Consider the following 18,424-nt stretch of genomic DNA (forward strand, 5'->3'; position numbering starts at 1 on the left):
ACCGAAGATCTCCAGAATTTACTAGAGAACTTTCTCCGGATATATAAATACTTCCACAGCATTGCAGAGGAAGAGGGGGGAAAATCCAAATATTCTTTCCCTAACATTTTCGTTTCCCTTCCATTAGCCTCCAAAGTCCACGGGGGCATGGATCTTGAACTACGTCTAATTTCCTAAGAGCACCGACTTCACAATAGCCTTTTGCCGTTCTGTTTTTCTATTTTGATGAAATCCAGCCGGAACCCAAATATTTCTTTTCTGAAATCGAGCATCAGAATAGCAAAAAAATATTTTTTCCGAGAGCCTAGGGATGTCCGTGCCTCAAAAGGTGCTGTATTCTTTGGCGTATTTCTCTGTTTTCTTTGGCTCTGCTCATTCGGTGGGGTGTGCATTTTTATTGGCAGAGAAGTACTTTTTAGGCTCTGCCCTGTACAATCCGCTTTCTATATCATCCCTTTCATGCAACAATAGTAAAAGTTTAACCACGTTTTTGAAATAGGTCTCCCTGGGTCTCAGCCTTCAGCGACGGTATGAAGCAAAAAGGAAAGTATCTCGGTACGGCAAGTTAGTTTGTTCCTAGAGGTTAACAGTATGTCAAATAATTTTAACTAGGCTTCTGGCAATTAAACTCGGAGTATTTGTCAAGCCGGGGTAGCCCAACGTCCACTGGTTTTCCAAGCATTTAGCGGCAGCGGTGAGGCGGAGAGATCGGCAAACACTCTTTAGCTCCGTGGTCTGCAATTTAAAGGGCTTTCTGGCATTGCGAGTGAGGTAAGGGACGGTTTGGAGGGGGTGAGGAGAGAGAACCTGCGTCCTGGGAACCCGACATTGTTAACTACCTCCAGTAAAGCTTGGCTGAAGCCTCGCGGGGTATTTGAGGTTAATATGTAAGTAAGGGAAGGAAGACACTAAGCGCTTCGGAAGTGAACATGAATGCAAGCATGTAATCTATTCACCATGAAAATCAGTACAGACTTGACCCTGGCACATTCTTCCTAGTAACGTTTCCAGAAAAACCCTGCGGGGCGAGGGCTTTTTTTTTTTTTTTTTTCCCCCCCTTTTTTTTGCGAGGGGAGGGGGGAAGCCCAAACCGCACCAAAACAAACTAAAAAAAAAAAAAAAAACAAACCACAAAAAACCCCCCAACACACCAAAGCCCCAAAAAACCCCCCAAAAAGAAAAACTCCCCCAAAACCCCCAAACGCGGCCACTTTCTTCAGGAGCGTTTCCTGCTCGGAAGCAGCTTCCCAGAAGAAGCCGTGCCCGCATCTCTCCTGTGCCCTCCTTCCTTCTCGGAGCCTGCCAGCGAGCCGCCGAACGCCCCAGCAAGCCCACAAACAAACAGAAAGGTCTCACCTAACCCTGGGGGGGGATTGCTAAGCCTCTCTACTCCAGAGCCAGTGGGTGCCACGGGCCGGGCGGCTAAGTGTGGGGCAGTGGCAAGGCGGCTTTGTGGCCCCCCAGGCTACCCCCCCGGCCGACCTGCGCTCGGCTCGCCCTTAGGCGCTGGCGACGAGCTGTTGCTTCCCCCCGCGATGGCCACAAAGGGAGCGGGGCCCGGACCCGCCGCTCGTCAATGTCAACGTCGGGCCACGTGACCGCACCTCCCTGCCGCCGCCGGGGAGAGCTTTCCACGTCAGCTTACGTCTCCCCATCTCTTACTTCACGGATCTGCTTCAAAGAGGCAGCTGCGTTAGAGAATCATGTTAAGCTCAGCTAATGCGGAGAAGCCGAGGTAGCCCTAATGATGGATTTTGATGAGCGTGTTCCTTGTTCCTCTAACATGTATTTGCCAAGTTGTACTTACTACGTCTCGGGTCCTGATTTTTCCAGCCTCCCTTCTTTTTTGCCCCAGACCCCGTCTTCTCGCCCTATGACATACTCCTACTCCTCCAACCTACCCCAGGTCCAACCTGTGAGAGAAGTTACCTTCAGGGAATATGCCATTGATCCCTCCAGTAAATGGCACCCCAGGAACAATCTGCCCCACTGCTACTCCGCAGAGGAGATCATGCACAGAGACTGCTTGCCTGCCACCAACACTGCTAGCATGGGCGAGATGTTCGGCAAAAACACAGCTAACGTCTACCACCCCAGCACCAACGTCTCCTCCAATTTCTATAGCACGGTGGGCAGGAACGGGGTCCTACCCCAGGCTTTCGACCAGTTTTTCGAGACGGCTTATGGCACGGCGGAAAACCTGGCCTCGGCGGACTACCCGGTAGACAAGAGTGGCGAGAAGGCGCCCGCGGCCGCCGGGGCGGCGGCGGCGGCGGCGGCGGCGGCGGCGGCGGCAACTTCAAGTTCGGAGGGCGGCTGCGGCAGGGCGGCGGCGGCGGCGGCGGCGGCGGAGAAGGAGAGGCGGAGGCGGCCGGAGAGCAGCAGCAGCCCCGAGTCATCTTCCGGCAACAATGAGGAGAAATCCGGCAGCTCCAGTACGTATAAAGGCAGCGCCCGAGCGCTTTTAGGAAAGGCAGCTTGAAATCTAGCGCACCGCCGCTGTTAAATTTTTATATGCTGTTTTATAAGCATATAAGGTTTATGAAGGGCCTTTAGATTTCCCCCAACAAAACTTTGTTATAAAAGGCGAGATCACGTGTTTAGTGCTGAAATTGGCCGTGAAATACCCACCGGGCAATGGATGCCTTAAAAATTTTTTTTCTTTCTCCTTCCTCTCCTTTTTTTTTTTTTTTTTTAATAATAATAAAAAAGAGCTCTGTGGTCAACTCTCGAAAATATAATAACGTACGTTCGGTGCCTGTAAATTCGGCAAAAAAAGGAGATCCCGACTCCTTTGATATCAATGTAATCCAGTGATTTTATAAAAGCCATGTGTTGCACCAGAAGTCTAGTTAGGAGCTGAATTCAAAGCCTTCGCCGTTTTAACGATTGCACTAGAATAGCGTTTAACAGATAAAGTAGCCGCCTGAACTGTAGCAATATATTAAAAGAAACAAATTAACCTAAAGCTGGCCTTTTTGTCTAAAGGAAGCCATTTTACTAAGGCACTGTGGCAATTACGTGTTGCCTTCTGTCCAACAGTTTGTTACTTACAATTGTTATTCAATCTGTCAAAGTCTGATTTTTTTATGTGGACTTTTTAAAAGGCAAAGCTCGTACACGGCTCGGGGAAAAAAATACCTCGACAATGAACTGTACCAGAAAAGGAAGTTTTTAAAGGCATAGCAGCTACGTTTCGTGTAAAGAGCTCCTGAACCCTGAAACCTTTTATATTCTGCTTAATGAACTTTAAAACCGTAAGAGCTAATCGAGAGGAGAATACCTCGATGCGGTGCAGAGCGTGCTTTAAAAAAAGCCGGCGGGGGGAGGATGAGGCGCCTCAGCCCTGGGCTCAGGGGCTCTTCCTCCGCTGGGGACGTAGAGCCGGGGTTAGTCTAGGGAACGAGAGCGCGATCCGAGCGGGCAGGGGCTCGGGGAGGGCCGGGCGCTGGGTCCCCCTGCCCGATGCCGCGCTGCCTGCTGCAGGCAGCCAGGTGACGGCCGCTCCCTGGGCAGCTCCGTGTGCGTGGCGCCCGGCGGAGCAGCCTACAAAGGCTTTCCTCCAGCTCGTGAAATCCGCAGGAACCCCCCCCCCGCCACCACCCCTTCCTCCGGCCGCCCTCCCCGCGGAGGCGGCGAGGCCGGATCCCCGCGCCTCGGCGGGGGTTTCGCCCTGCCCGCTGCCCGGGGCCGCCGCGCTGCGGGAGCCGGCGGGTCCCGGCCGGTCCCGGGGGGTCCCGGTCCCAGGCTGCCCGCACCCGCCAAGGCGGAGGGCTGGCGCCCGGCCTCGGACCTGCCAACGCCGGCCCCGGCGCGGGCAAAACGCGTCTTTTTCACATTAAGGTGTTTTGCCTGAGTGCCCCCCCCCCCGCCCCCCGCCAGCCCCCGCCGCCCGCCACCGCCGGGTCTCAAACGCTTCTGCCTTTTTTCGCTCCACAGGTGGACAACGTACCCGTAAAAAGAGATGCCCGTACACCAAATATCAGATTAGAGAGTTAGAAAGGGAATTCTTCTTCAGTGTCTACATAAACAAAGAGAAACGCCTCCAGCTCTCCCGAATGCTCAATCTGACCGACCGCCAAGTGAAAATATGGTTTCAGAACAGAAGAATGAAAGAAAAAAAAATTAACAGGGACCGATTACAATATTACTCAGCTAATCCACTACTTTAAAACTCACAGCGTTTTTTCAAGACGAGATTAAATTCAGATTTCGCCCTTGACAAGGTCAAGCCACGGGGTTACGTGGAGGAAGGAGGTGTGTATCTGACGGGACTAGAAGAATCCAAGGTTTTACATACATGTAAATCTCCTCTGGAACTTCAATGATGGGTTTTTTTATATATATATATATATATACGCATATATATATATATTTACATATCAACTGGAAGCGATTTGATTTTGACACACATGGCATCCATTTCCAAACGTGCACGTCACCTCTGAGTGCAAAATCCATACCTCTTACCTTTCGAGGCACTGCGGCTCACCCTGCTACCGCTTTCGGCAGCCACAGGCGGGGACGGCACCTCTCCGTCCCCGGACTCGCCCACCCCCGGCCCTCCCTCGTCCCTGTGCTGCTGCGGAACAGCTGGCTGGAGACTGCCAGGTCGAGCTCACCCAACCAGGACCACTGCAGAATATAAACTCTGAGAAATAATCTTTTGTCCTTCCTTAGGGGGAAATGTCTAGGTTAGAGGCAGTGCTGCATTGCCCATGGGTTGGAAAGGAGAATTTAAGGGAGGGGGACACACACGCAGAATTAAAGGGAGTGTTGGGGGGGGATGACATGCCTACACCTTCCCGAGGCCAACCGCGAGCAGTTGTAATATGGATGTAGTGATGGTTACAATAGTGTTTCCTTTGGGGGTGTGGGGAGGGACGGGGTAGGGGGAAGAAAGAGAACTAAATGAAAGACTTAATTATTTACTTTAAAAAATCAGGTATAAATTCGCCATATATCGTAAAGAAACAATCACTGAAAAAAAAAGATTTAGCAAATTTTAATTAGCTCTCGTTTTATTTATGACAACTGACTAAGCGTTGCCATCTTTTCTGAGACAAATCATATTTAAATACTAAATATAAAACAGCAAAAAAAGTGTGAATTTCAGCGTTTTAAAAGAAACAACTCCATAAAGGAAACTAACCTTCTGGCTTCTGGCTCGCAAACTTTCTTCAGGAAATACCTGTGGAGAACGACAGTTTAGCAAATACCACACAACACTTAATTGAAACTTGGAGTTGTGCAATGCACTAACATTGGATCATTAAAATAACTCGATCGCATGTTCATTTAAAGGTGACTAGTGAGGAGTTTAAACAGAAGCCAAACAATGTAAATATGGTAATTTTGTTGTTGTCTACTTTAAATGTCACGAGCTCTACTTTGTCGCCCAGTCGACATATGCAAAGAATGGAGAGTTGTTCGGAGTTATTTTAAATATCTATAAATATATATATTTCCCTGCAGGAACCAAAGCGTGAAAAAAAAATGCAATTTAAAAAAAAAAAAAGAAAAGAGAAAAAAAAGGAAAATATTTAAAATTCTATATCAGTTTACAAAGGATACGGTGTTCTATCGTTAAGGTAATTTGCTGTTGAGAATATCTGAATGTATATTTCATACAGGAACGGTGTTTTACAAGACTTGTAAATAATAAAAAAAGAACCCATGACCTATTTTGTTCGAATGCCTTTTTTTTTTTCTCCTGTTTTTTTTTTTTTTTGTTCCTTTGGGGCTAAAGGGTGTGGGATTTCTTTACATGTGCAACAAAGTGGTGATAAGAATGTTTTTTGATTAATAAATTTGCCAAATGGATGTAATTTCTTTGACATGGTTCACAAAATGCAATATCTTTATATGACATCACTGTTTTCAATATGTATCATCTATATGTATATACAGTTTTCTTTTAATATGCGAAAGTATTTGGTTGCATGTATACAGTGGAGCAGCGCACAAGGAAAATAAAAAAATGGAAACTTTATATTTTTACTCTGGTGTTACGTTACTGCATGTTCTTTTATCCGATGTAACTCTGGGACCCGAAATTCCTCATGACCTTGTTCAGTCATTTGGGGTGAACTTTGCGGTTGGATCTTCTACTCTGGAGTTAACAAGTGAACCTAGGCTTGTTCAAGCATCGTTTCAGTGGGTCACAGGAAAAGGAAAATTAAGCATGTTCATAGCTCACTGTGTGTTAGGCCTTTTCCTTATCCTGCCAACGCCGGCAGGACAAGGTCCTATGCTCGAGGGTTTGATGTGACATTGCTGTTTGCTCCCCGCCACATGTGTCCAGAACTGCTCGGGAAATCTTTGTGGTGTCGGTAGCATTTGGGGCAGATTTTATAAGCCCGGCACCAAAGGGAAGGTCCAAGCCAGACGATGGATGTGGCCAGAAGCATGAGAGCCCTAAGAAAATGGTTGTCTTTGAAAAAAAATAAATTAAAAAAAAAATCCGCATGGCGGTGTGGTGGAAATGGACTGTTTGAAATTGTCCTTGATCTCCAAGGCAGGGAGGGAGTGGACTGAGGCGGGCGGGGGGGCGAGGGGGAGGAGGACTGGAGGAAGAAAGTTGGGGGGGAGGGAAGAAAACCCCAAACCCCAAACAATAGCTGAGATAGGAATGTGCTTTGGGAAGAGTGTTTGAATCTTTAATGTTGACCCTAATCCTAATTGGGAGAAGAAAGTACGTTCTGTTTTTGTATTGTTTACTGGCTTTGAACTTCTGTATTGCTTGGACATCACCCATAACCTTGAGGTGAAGGACTTGGTGACTTTGGGCCTTTGTTGACAACCGCCACCCGGCCAGACAACGGCTACCCAAAGGAAATGTTAAAAAGTGGGGGGGGGGGGGGAGGCGAATTTGTTTGTTTGTTTGTTTGTTTGTCTAGTATGCAAGGGGGAATGCCAGTTAAAAGAAGACAGACAGATGGATGGGCTGTGGGAGTGGGACAGAGGGACGGATGGAGAGCTGAATGGCAATGAAAGTTAAGCCAGCAAGCTTCCTTTCCTGGTTAAAAATTAACTGGCATTCATAGCCAATCCCAGAGACAGTTAAACCATGGAGTTTCTCTGCTCGGGGTTTTGATTTCCTAGCCCAATAAAATCGCATCCTCTGTGTTGCTGTGACAATGTGGCCGTAAAAAAGTGTCCGTGACTCGTCCGCTCGCCTGTACTGAAATGCATCCCTATAAAGGCAACGGAGCTTCGCCAGGAGGTTTCTATACCGGGAAGGTGAACGGACACTGCCCTCCCGCCGCCGTCCGCCCGCCCGCCCGCCCGCCCGCCCGCCGTCCTGCCGCGGGGCCCCGCGGCAGGACGGCGGGCGGGCGGGCGGGCGGGCGGGCGGACGGCGGCGGCGGTGGTTTTGGGGTTGCTTTGCCACAAGATGGCGATCTTCAGATCAATGTCAAAGCCGCCCGGGGCGAGGGGAGCAGCCCTGCAAAGGGAGGAAAAAAAAAAAAAAAAAATCTTGGCCTTTGTTCATTTTGCATCCCTGGAGCCGCACGGGTAATTATTGCACTTAACCGGGCTCCGCGTTACAAAAAGGCGCTCGGGTTGCCGGGGGGGGGAGCAGCTGGGGCTTGTCGGTGGAGTTAAAATTTCCTAAAAATTAGGAAATGCGCAAAGGTAAGTGTTTTATACGTCTACCCTGCGTGGAGAAGGGCGAGAAGCGTGGGGTGAGCTGAGTGGTACCTAGCGAGCTGGGGTGGCCCCTGCCCCGACCACTGAGCATGGCGGAAAAAGAACCTTAGGGAGGGGAAGCGATGCAAAAAGTTGGTGATTATGATGTGAAATAATATAGAAGGGACTTTCTAAGTTGCAGCTGACCTTTTATTTTCTCTTCGTAAAGTTTTGGCCAGCCGCGTGGAAAATCCACGTTATCTGGAAATATTTTTTCAGAGTAACTTGTAGCTTTCTTCCAGTTATAAAAAAATTGTAGCACTGGAAATATTATGAAACTTGACATTTATGTGTGGAACAGTAGGTGTCTTCAATCAAATAGATCTATGGCAACGCAGACTGCAAATGACAGACAATTCTGACGGTCTTATTGGACTTGAACCGTAGTTTAGTTGGGGTCGTTTGGTAACTTTAAAGGGTAGTCTTCTTTGCAGCTGGACACAGATTGTGGTAAACAAGTTTTGACACACTTATGCTAAAAACTATTCATGTGATTGCATATTAAGTCAATGTTCGTGCAAGACCAGATTTGGATTTCCTCTATCTATCTATCTATCTATCTATCTATTTTTCTAAAGCAGCACATGGGCTGTAAACAAACAATAGTCACACATTCTCATGTGCTCAGGGCTGGTCTGGGTTGTAGCTTTGAAACTCTATCCTCGGTACGAGTATCCCTAACTCCAGGTTACTTTTCTCGCCCATAAAAGTTTCACATGTTTTTGTTATGTCTCCATTTGAGAAGGGCGGGAGGAAAGGTGGTATTATATGGGGGAGATACTGGTTTGGCTACGTATTTTAATGCACATGTTTCTTAGGAGAGCGTATACAATTTTTAAATATCTGTCCGAGGGGGGGAAAAAAAACCGGGGATCATTTTTTCCTTGCTCTCGTATGTAAAGTAATGCAACTTGCCTGCAGTATTTTTTAAGAAAGCGCCCTTTAAAATTGTGCTTCCAGGGAACTGTTGCAAGTGTAGTTAAAAGCACATGCTCAGTCGGCAGCGAGCAGTTTTTAGATGATTATCGGAACCTATCGATTTCATCAAAGATGCTCCATTAAAAGCTCGGGGACGTTGATCTCTTTTGACCTCCCCTCGGCAACGTCAGGACGTGAGAAGCCACGTCTCGGGAAGGAGCAGGGCGATTTGAGGGTCCCTTTGCAACATTTCATTTTACACCAGTCAAGTTAAACTCAGCATATTTGATCAAATATTTATTTTTCCCCTTGTTGTTTCCCTGCCCCATTCAATACTCGGCTGAATAAATCAAAGGGACCCCAGCAGCAGTTAAAGCGCCCTCTGGTTACGAATTGTTTACTGACGTCCGCGGTCATAGGATAATATTTAAAAAAAACAAGCTTGTTTCTTACAATAACTGTTTATTATTTCACATGATTGGGGTTTGCATGTTTTGGAGGGAAGACGCGAAGCCAACTTAGTGTCTACACTGTGTTTAATTAATCGTGTACTCAACTTCAGCTCACATACCACATCCAAACCCCTGGGAGGCTTTTTCATAAGCTCTTTGGGTTTGTGTTTTGTTGGTTGTTTGGTTGGTTTTTTTTTTTTTTTTTTTTTTTTTTTGGTTGTTGTTGTCACAATCTTTTCATTAAATGCTCTGAAATCGAAACTTCAGGCCAACGTGTGTGTCTGAGAGCCAAGTTATACCGCAACCAAAAAAGATATTTGTATATGCATCCAGATCTTATTTAAAGGAAAGACAGCTACAAAAAGGGGAGAAGGGATACAGTTTCAAATGCTTAATACAGCTGTGCGGCCCATCTCTAGCAATAGAAGGGGTACACTTAAAAGACGGACTTGGGCATGTAAGATTTTCCCGACACATAGATAACCCGATACCGTTGTTGCTTCTGCACGGTGTTTGGGGCTCTGCGGACAATAGAAAGCCCCGTTGTTCTCGCCAGTGCCGGAGGAATGGCGATGAGATAAAGCCCTAATGAATTGGTTTGGGTGTATTTTGTCTTGCCGCACGCTAGAATTCGGAGCTCGTCAGAATTACTTGCAAAATATGTTCCTAATCCAAATGAGTAAAACGATACACATATACTATAAAACATAGCTAGGAGAACAAGCCTCCGGATGGCTGGAATAAAATTAAATCTCAGCCTAATTTTTAACAGGATAATCCGCCAAAACAAGCCAACCTCCCCCACCACCACCACCAGGGTGAAAGAATTTCTAGTAAAGATAAAATTAGTGGGGCCGTCATTTGTCACCTAACTTGGCACAGACGCAGTTCCTAAACCTCCTGTTTGAAATCCGCCTTCTTTGGAGCAAATCCAGAAAAAAAAAAAAAAAAAAAGAAAAAGAAAAAAAAGGAAAAGAGGAATCTGGCACACACGCACGTTCCTGACAACTGACAGTTCCAATATTAAATAACTATACCCTGATTGCATTAATTTTTGGATCTGTATAAAATGTAATCCACGGCTGTATCCTCAGACAGGCGGCACATGCACTCCTGTAACAGCCGGCAAGGCCATTTACGTTTTCACAAATTGCAGTTTGCCCGTGTCTACAAATAAAAGCATATTTTAATTAGCTCGCAAAATGCGTCTCTGGATTAACAGCGCTGATCTTTTGGGTTATACGGGCCAATAATAAAAAGATAAATCACGGTTTAACACGGTACATTTTGAGATTTCCAGTCAGAGTTTGCTTAGGCTGAGCTGTCGTTTTTTATTTATTCCCTTTTTGTTTTTAATTTTAGTCCAACCAATAAAACGGCTTAACGACGCTATTAATGCATCTATTATATTTTTCTTAGATCAATAAAGTTTTATTTTGATAGTGTTGTCTATGTACGCCGTGAATTTAGATTCTCCGCGAAAGCACCTTCTCGCCGGTTTTGATATTTATCAGAATTTTATTTGCTCGGTTTTATAGACCCTCGGATAGCTTTACTTACAGAAGTAGAATTAAAAAGAAAGTATTTCTCGTCCCCTGGCGTCCACAATATTCTTTAAAATTTCTTTTAAATAGGGGTTAAGCTCCAAGGGACACATTGTTAAGCGCTGGAAATGCAGTAGCTACACCCAGCGCATGCCAAATTAGCTCACTTTAGTCAGAATTGACCATTATCTTTTATAGTTACGAATCAAGTGAACATTATTAGTTTTACTTCACTGGGTTTGATGATGCTGGTTACTATTTGCCTTGGCCTTGTTAGCGATTAAAGAAAGCGGAGATAAGGCAACGCCGAGCTGAGTTCATGATCTAGACGGAGTCAGTGCCTTGACCATCACACCGGCATCGTTCACTGCAATCCATACAACCGCACACGGCCTCGCCGACGGCAGCTCCCGCAGGACCTGACACCGGGGGGCAAACCCCAGCCCTCTGCCGCAAAACCTACGAGGGGAGCCTAAGAGAACTTAAAACCTTCAAAATCGTCCCTGGCCTCCGCGCCTTTTGTCTGATTTCCCTGCCTTAGCTTGCAGAGAGGGAGAAGCAGCCAACTCCTGTTCCTTCCGATGCATTTCTAGTCGTTTTAGTCCGCTGGGGAGGACTGCAACGTACTTTTATAGGCCTTCCCCCCCCCCCCCCCCCCGTTTAATCCAATTTTTAAAAGGGAGCTGCTTATTTTAAAAACAGCTTTGGAAGGATTTCAAGTGTTGCTCCTCGGTTCCGTATGGCTTTTAGGTTTGCAATCCATTTCTATTTAATTTGGCAAATGCAAAATAAACATACCGCAAGAGCGGACTTCCCCGGAGTAATTTTTATACCTGACTTGTGTAGTGAAATGTATTTGGAAGGCGGCGTTGGGGCTCACGTTTCATTTTATTTAGATCTGTATTTATAAGGCTAAGCCTATTGATAATAGCCTTCCTGTACACCAGCCAATAAACCGGTGCCTTATACGGTATTAATTTTGTTAGCAGTGATATGGCCCTCACAGGAATCTGATAAGGGTTTGTCCATCGCCCATTAACACATCGCCGGGTTAGCCGGGTTGGGGAAATACAAACAATATTACAGGAGGAAACGTGGGGGGAAACAAAAAAACTCGAAGGGTTTCTATAGGCTGTGGGATCTACCCCTGTCACCGCATGCCACGGACCGGTCAGAAGGAAGCCGCACTGCGATGCTCGCCCCATCACACCGGAAAAAGTCAGACGCCTTTCCGTACAGCTTTTATGGGTATTGCGAAGTTGTAGCAGCCTCTCTGCCTGCCCCGGCGCTTCCAGCGGGCGCGGAGGGAGGCCGGGGAGGGCCCCGCCGGCTCGGCTCGCCCGCGGGAAGGGACACTCGCCTCCCGCCGCAAGGAGGGACCCCTCCGGGGGAATGTCACGCCGTGGAAAAAGCATTTCCTCGGGGCAGGCAAGGGCTGAGGGACGAGGCCACGTGGGGTTTGACAGATCCGTGGGGCGGGGGGGGAAAGGGCCTCCCCAGCCCCTGCTCCGCGCTGCTCCCCGGGACGGTTTGAACGCCAAGGGTAGGCGCCGGGGGATGCGGGGCTCCGGGGGATGCGGGGTGTCGCGCCCGCCCCTCCGCCAGCCCGCCCGGCAAGGCAGCGGTCCCGCCGCCGCCGCCAGCGCCCTCCCGGGCACGGCAGCCGGGTGCCAGGCAGCGGCTCTGGCCGGGGACGGCGCTGAGGGCCGGCAGGCAGCCGCTCTCCCCCGCCGGGCCTGCTGGAAGCGGAGCCCGGTCGGCCGCTGCTGCCCCGGGCAGCGTGGGGGAGAGGGGAGTTATCCCCGCTCCGCAGAGATGGGCAGCCAGTGCCGGGCAGCCCCAGGCTCCCCTTGGACTAAAGAGCCCTTAGCTCCGCGGGCCAGGCGGTGCGGCGACTTCAAAATGGCATGAGCGAGAGATGGTGGAAGTGAAAGCAAGCCATCATTAAGCGATTCATTAGAAAATCTATCTGTCTCTCTGCGTCCCTGTCTGTCTGCTATCTGTCTGCTACCTCCGCCACAATTGCATATTGACTGGACAGGGCTGTCTAGTATCTCAGGATTCATCTACTCACTCTTCCTTCTATTATTTAGTACATCGCTTGTGAAAGAGACGGTGCTTTTGAAGAGGCGAAAAGCGAAGGACCCAAATGGAGGGCGTGTGGGGGGGGGGAGATATAAAAATGATCGTCCAAATATAAACACATCAATAAACAGGGTGCGCAGCATCCTGCGAGGATCTATTTGAACTGCTCGCGTCTGGATTCTTTCTGTGGCATATGCCTGGCTTTATATTTTAAATGGTAATCAGACCTCGGGAAGAATCCAGAGTTAACTAAAGCATTAGGAGCTGCAACCGCACAATCAATCCTCCCGGAGTGGCATTGCTCCCTGAGAGATTCTTCAGCGCGGCAGCGAGCATTTTATCTCCAGGAAATTTAAGCCCAGCCTGGCGTCGTGGCGGTGATGTTAGGCTGGAAGCAGCCCCCTTCCTCGGTAGTTTAACGCGAGAGGCACCAGGCCCCTTTACGGTTTCCAATGATCCGTGATAAACAATAACACGTCTTTTATTTCTTAAAAAACGAGACAATCAAATAAAATGAGCAGAGCCTGAGCATAAAACACCGGGCGAGCCGTGGCTTTATTAATTTCGTGAGGCACACAGGCTGCGCAGGGAGATGAGCAGGCATTGCTGCCGGAAAGCCCAACCGCGGGGAGAGAGGAGCGACAGTAAAAGCTTCATCTGGACACCGCTTCAGCCTAGGTATAATAAACATCAGGACCGCCGGGCTATTTTATAGCGGTGCGTGCGATAAGAGGGGAGCGAAACTTGGAGTGAGTACCAGCGAAGCCCGCTCCTTCCCCTTCCCGGGAGCGCAGCTCCCGCCCAGGCGCAGGCACTCGCCCATGTGGGCGAAGCGTGCGCGCCTGTGTGTATGGAAATCCATATTACACATTAATATACATCTATCTCCCAAATTCAGAGGTCGACCTGAGAGCAGCTCGGTGCATACGAAACCAGACGGGGAGGGGTTGCTGGGGAGGCCCGGGCTTCCATTGGCTGCAAGCGTCTGCCGTGGTGCGGGGGTATCTCTAATCATATTCAGCATGTTTTGCACAAGAAATGTCAGCCAGAAAGGGCTATCTGCTCCCTTCGCCAAATTATTCCACAACAATGTCATGCTCCGAGAGCCCGGCTGCAAACTCTTTTTTGGTAGACTCCCTGATCAGCTCGGGCAGAGGGGAAGCGGCGGGAGCAGGAGGCGGAGGCGGAGGCGGAGGCGGCTACTATCCCAACAGTGGGATCTACCTGCCACAAGCGTCCGATCTGTCCTACGGGCTGCAAAGCTGCGGACTTTTCCCCGTTTTGGGCAAACGCAATGAAGGTACTTCTCAAAGCATGGTCTCCGGCTCGCACCCCTACGTGTCAGGGATGGAAGTGTGGCTAGACCCCCCCCGGTCCTGTCGCATGGAAGAGCCGGAGAGCCAGCAGGCCACCTCGTGCTCCTTCGCTCCCAGCATTAAGGAGGAGAGCTCCTACTGCCTCTATGACTCAGAGAAATGCCCCAAGGGCTCGGCCGCCACAGACCTCGCTCCCTTCCCCCGGCTGAGCGCCGAGGTCAGCCCGGCCGGCGGCGGCGGCGGCGGCGGCGGCGGGGTCCCCGTCCCGGGCTACTTCCGCCTCTCCCAGGCTTATGGCACCTCCAAGAGCTACGGCGCGGGGTCGGCCGGGGCTGCCCCCTTCGCTCCGCAGCCCCCCGGCCGCTTCCAGACGCCTCCATCTTTGCCTCCCGGCCCGGACGCGGGGAGAAAGGAGGACGAGGAGCGCTCCCCCAGCCCCTTGGCGTGCGTCTCCCAGAGGGAGGACGAGACTCAGGCTTCGTCTTCCACCGCGGAGGAGCTCTCTCCAGCTCCGTCAGAGAGCAGCAAAGCCTCTCCCGAGAAAGAGCCCGTAGGTAAGCGAATGGTGATGGTGATGGTGGTGGTGAGGATTGGAGAAAGGAGAGGAAAAAAAAAAAAAAAAAAGCGGTTGAGGATCATAGTGGCATCGCGATGCGAAAGGAGGATCCCAGCTGCCCCGCGGGGCTGCCAAGAAGCGCTGCTCAGACTGACCTTCTGAACTTTGTAATATTCGGGCATGGGGTTGCCGTAAAAATTAATGTCCGTCCTATAGTTTAAAACCCTTAGAGCCTCCGCTCTGGGCAACTTTAGCCTGCATGCTGCTTAAACGTATAGAAAAACAAGATCAATCTTTCCCCTGTGATGTGAAGGTGCCTACCAGATAACAGAGATGTTTGTAAAGCATCCAAAATAAGCAATAGGCAGTGCCAATAAATAAACCTATTAACGCGGTAAGTTATATTTTACGATCCAGAATGCTTTTCGGAATAACAGCCGCGCTGAAATGTGCCATCTATGAACTGCTATCAAATTAGACTGATGAATGCACCGCGAATATCCTTCAGCGTCTACACTAGATAATAGGGTTGTTATTTATTCATTCGCTTATTTATTTCCCTTTCGGGTCCCCGTGGCAAAAAAATAACTCCCCTTCCCTGGGCGGCAGACTTTTCAGGCTCTTCTCTCCGGCCGCATTTCAGACGCCCTGTTATTCCTTCAGGCGCCCCGTTGGAAAATAATAAGATCAAAACAAAAAACGAAAGCGGAAAACTACTAGAGAGCCAACCCCAAACCACGAACCACTCCGAGCCATCGAGGGATCGGTGTTAACCTCTTTCCCAGCCGGTTCCACTGATAGAAATAAACACCCTGCAACGGGGGATTTTTTTTCTTTCTTTTTTTTTTTCCTCCCCCGAAATGGTTGGAAAAGAGAGGGCAGGGGCGAAGCTCCCCGGGAAGGCAGGGGCTGGAGGCGGGGAGGCTCCGGCTCCCCAGCTCACCTTGTTTTCCACCTCCAGAGCACACTTAGAAAGTTCAGATCCGCAGGCTTTGGGGTTTGGGGTTTGTTTTTTGGAAGCAGGTGCCGGGGCTCGGGGGGCGAGGGAAATAAGACCCCAGGCCATTCACCAAGCCGCCCCCCAGCAACGGTGGGCTCGGAGCGGCCGAGGGGGAGCGGGTAAAAGCCTATTTTGGGGGGTCGGAGATGAACCACCCAGCGGGCCACGCTGCCCCGCCGGAGGCTGCTCGGAGCCTTGTGAGCAGAGGCAGATTTTTGCGGGCGGATCCAGGACCTTTGGGAAACCGCTTTGAAGCTCTCGGTTCCCACAAGGACACCCCACATTCCAACGCCCCGCACGCGCACACACCCGGATGCTCCTTCCACCCTCTCCCCCCCCCCCCCCAGCTCTTTGCCTCCTACCCGCTGGTAACGTCCCTTTTTTACTTTCTCAAAACTAGGCAATTCAAAAGGAGAAAATGCAGCAAACTGGCTCACGGCAAAAAGTGGCAGAAAGAAACGGTGCCCCTATACCAAGCATCAAACTCTCGAGCTGGAAAAGGAGTTTCTATTCAATATGTACCTGACTCGTGAGCGTCGCCTAGAGATCAGCCGCACAGTCCACCTCACAGACAGACAAGTTAAAATCTGGTTTCAGAACCGCAGAATGAAACTGAAGAAAATGAACAGAGAGAATAGGATTCGGGAGCTCACAGCCAACTTTAATTTCTCTTGATGAACCTATAAACACATCTTTATGGTTTAAAGAGCCAGTATCATTTTCCTAGGCTGTAGTCATCCGCACCTGTATGGATTAACGATTTTAGACGTTCTCAGTATGTCCTTAACCTCTTAAGAGCTACTTTGGGGTAGGGTGGGCTGGGGGGGGCGGACTAAAGCCACGCTAATGCACAAAATGCCGTGCGTGAACCTCCCCGCTTCCTTCAGCCTTCCCCGGGGCCGATTTGTTCCTTTAAGCTTTGAGACACAGAAATACCATTTCAGGAGCTGCAAATATCTTTCCCCCCATCTCTCTCTCTGAAAAGTAAAAAAGCTTGGTTAAAGGCGCATTCTTTTAAATTGTAAGCGGTGTAACTTGGACTGTATGTAGCTGCAGATCGAAGAATTTAAGCCTTGCCAAATTTCTATATATTGGGATCTTTCCCCCCCTCTGTTTTCCTTTTCTCCTCCCTCCCCCCTTTTTCCTTCGAAAACCAGGATTTACAATAATGAAATGCAGGCATCCTTTAAAAGGGCTTCATGGGAACGGGTGTTAAGGGCGATTCTTTTTTTGCTTTACCTTAAAAGTCAATATCACAGCTTTAAAATTGGCCAGGAAAATGAAATCTCTTCTCTTTAAAGGTATAAAAGAGTTCGTGTTGCTCATGGACTAAATTATGACACTTACCTCTGAATTTCTCTCGCTCTTTCTGGTTGTAGATATTTACTTAATGTAGTTTTGCTTAAATATGTGGAATTAGTGATTTTTTTTTGTCTATAAATAGCGTTACCGTTGGTAACGCATGACAAGCACACAGAAATTCCCCCTTGAGAAGAAAGTAGTCACTTTTTCCTCACTAATTTCACTGAAAAGTATATATCCTGAACATCAGAAGGACATTCTGAGCCAGAGTCTGAGATCGCGAGGGAGAATATGTTCGTCTTCCTTTATACTGTGAAGTTACATGCATTAAAGGGTCAAACATATAGGTGAAAAAAAAATTAAAAAGAGAAAAAAAAGAGAGAAGGGGAAAAACTATAAATACAGATATGTATAAATGTCTATTATTATTAAAATACCGATACTGTTTTAAGCAAATGCATTCTATCGTTATTATAAATGTTAGTTCTAGCTATATCTAGTTCTTACCTTAAATCGGAATAAATTAATATTGTAATGCTGCTGTGCGTGAAAAAAACGATGTTTATGTTCTCATAGAAGAATAAAAAACCGTGGAATGAATCCTTTTAATTTTACCTCTTTTTGTGACTGTTTATCCTCAGGTTCTACTTTATGTCTTCGAGAACTTTTACAACAGGAATAGTTGCCTAAACCCCCTGCAATTACTTTAGGAATCTATTTAAATATTACCTAGACGGTCGTAATTTGTCTGGGCCATATAGCGATGGTGCTCTAAGGTTTGTCGGCTTTTGTTCAGTTTTATGACTTGCTAGTATATCTGGATTGTTGCTGTCTTGAACGAGTGGTTTCAGTTGACTGAGGAGCTGCATAGACTGAGGAAGCAAATTACTATTTCTGGAGGGTAGGGAAACGATTTCTTTTTTTTTTTTTTTATCAAACACCTACAAGTGTGCGGAGATCTTTAACTCCAGAGGACGGTGACAAAATTGTAGCTTTATCTCAGGGCTGAGAAGAAATCGTAAAGGTGAGCGCATGGGGAGGGGGGGACCCCCAGCCTCGCCTCCCTGCCAGTGGGCCCCTCCAGACAAGGCTATTCCCTACCTGGCTGCATGCGGAAGAGCTTATTTCACCCAAGCTGCTTCTTTGCATCCTCCCTTCTTTGCTGCATGTTTAGCTAATGGGGTCTTGCACAAAGGGAAGGGCAAAAGGAGGGCTGGGAGAGGAGCGACAGCTAATGCTTCCGTGCAGGGTATATGTGTGCCGGGAGGAGGGGGGACAGACTTTGAACCCGGGCTTCTTGGGAGCCGTTAGCTTTTCATGATGTAACCTTGTCGTGCACGGCCTTTTTCTTCCCGATTGCATCTGCATGGAGAGGGGAAAGCTGCCCGGCTCGGGGGCGGAGGGGGGGGGGGGGGAGGATTGTTATTATATTTTTCTCTTGTTTTCATTAACCCACCCGAGGCTGGCCGGGGGGCGCGGAGGGGCGCCGGCGGGGCGGGCGGGCGGGCGGGCGAGAGGGATGTTTTAGTCACGTTTCTGGTTTTATTTTCGTAGCGGGA

General features: G+C 48.7%; 2 protein-coding genes across 2 annotated transcripts; both read left to right on the plus strand.

Moving 5' to 3' along the window:
- Positions 1-1,711: 1,711 nt before the first annotated feature.
- On the plus strand, positions 1,712-4,264 carry HOXA11 (homeobox A11). Its single transcript, XM_030009452.2, has 2 exons — positions 1,712-2,435; positions 3,940-4,264. Exons 1-2 carry the CDS (start codon positions 1,745-1,747, stop codon positions 4,170-4,172), a joined length of 924 nt encoding a protein of 307 aa, XP_029865312.1. The 5' UTR covers positions 1,712-1,744; the 3' UTR covers positions 4,173-4,264.
- A 9,465-nt stretch (positions 4,265-13,729) lies between these two features.
- HOXA10 (homeobox A10) lies at positions 13,730-17,465 on the plus strand. The gene is made up of 2 exons (XM_030009236.1): positions 13,730-14,561; positions 15,964-17,465. Exons 1-2 carry the CDS (start codon positions 13,730-13,732, stop codon positions 16,236-16,238), a joined length of 1,107 nt encoding a protein of 368 aa, XP_029865096.1. The 3' UTR covers positions 16,239-17,465.
- Positions 17,466-18,424: the final 959 nt, after the last annotated feature.

This window comes from Aquila chrysaetos, chromosome 3 (assembly GCF_900496995.4).
Source record: "Aquila chrysaetos chrysaetos chromosome 3, bAquChr1.4, whole genome shotgun sequence".
Classification (NCBI taxonomy): domain Eukaryota; kingdom Metazoa; phylum Chordata; class Aves; order Accipitriformes; family Accipitridae; genus Aquila; species Aquila chrysaetos.

Coding starts and splice junctions, on each gene's coding strand:
- HOXA11 (XM_030009452.2), top strand. CDS start 1,745: ATGATGGATTTTGATGAGCGTGTTCCTTGTTCCTCTAACATGTATTTG. Junction 2,436..3,939: donor GGAGAAATCCGGCAGCTCCA/GTACGTATAAAG, acceptor TTCGCTCCACAG/GTGGACAACGTACCCGTAAA.
- HOXA10 (XM_030009236.1), top strand. CDS start 13,730: ATGTCAGCCAGAAAGGGCTATCTGCTCCCTTCGCCAAATTATTCCACA. Junction 14,562..15,963: donor TCCCGAGAAAGAGCCCGTAG/GTAAGCGAATGG, acceptor TCTCAAAACTAG/GCAATTCAAAAGGAGAAAAT.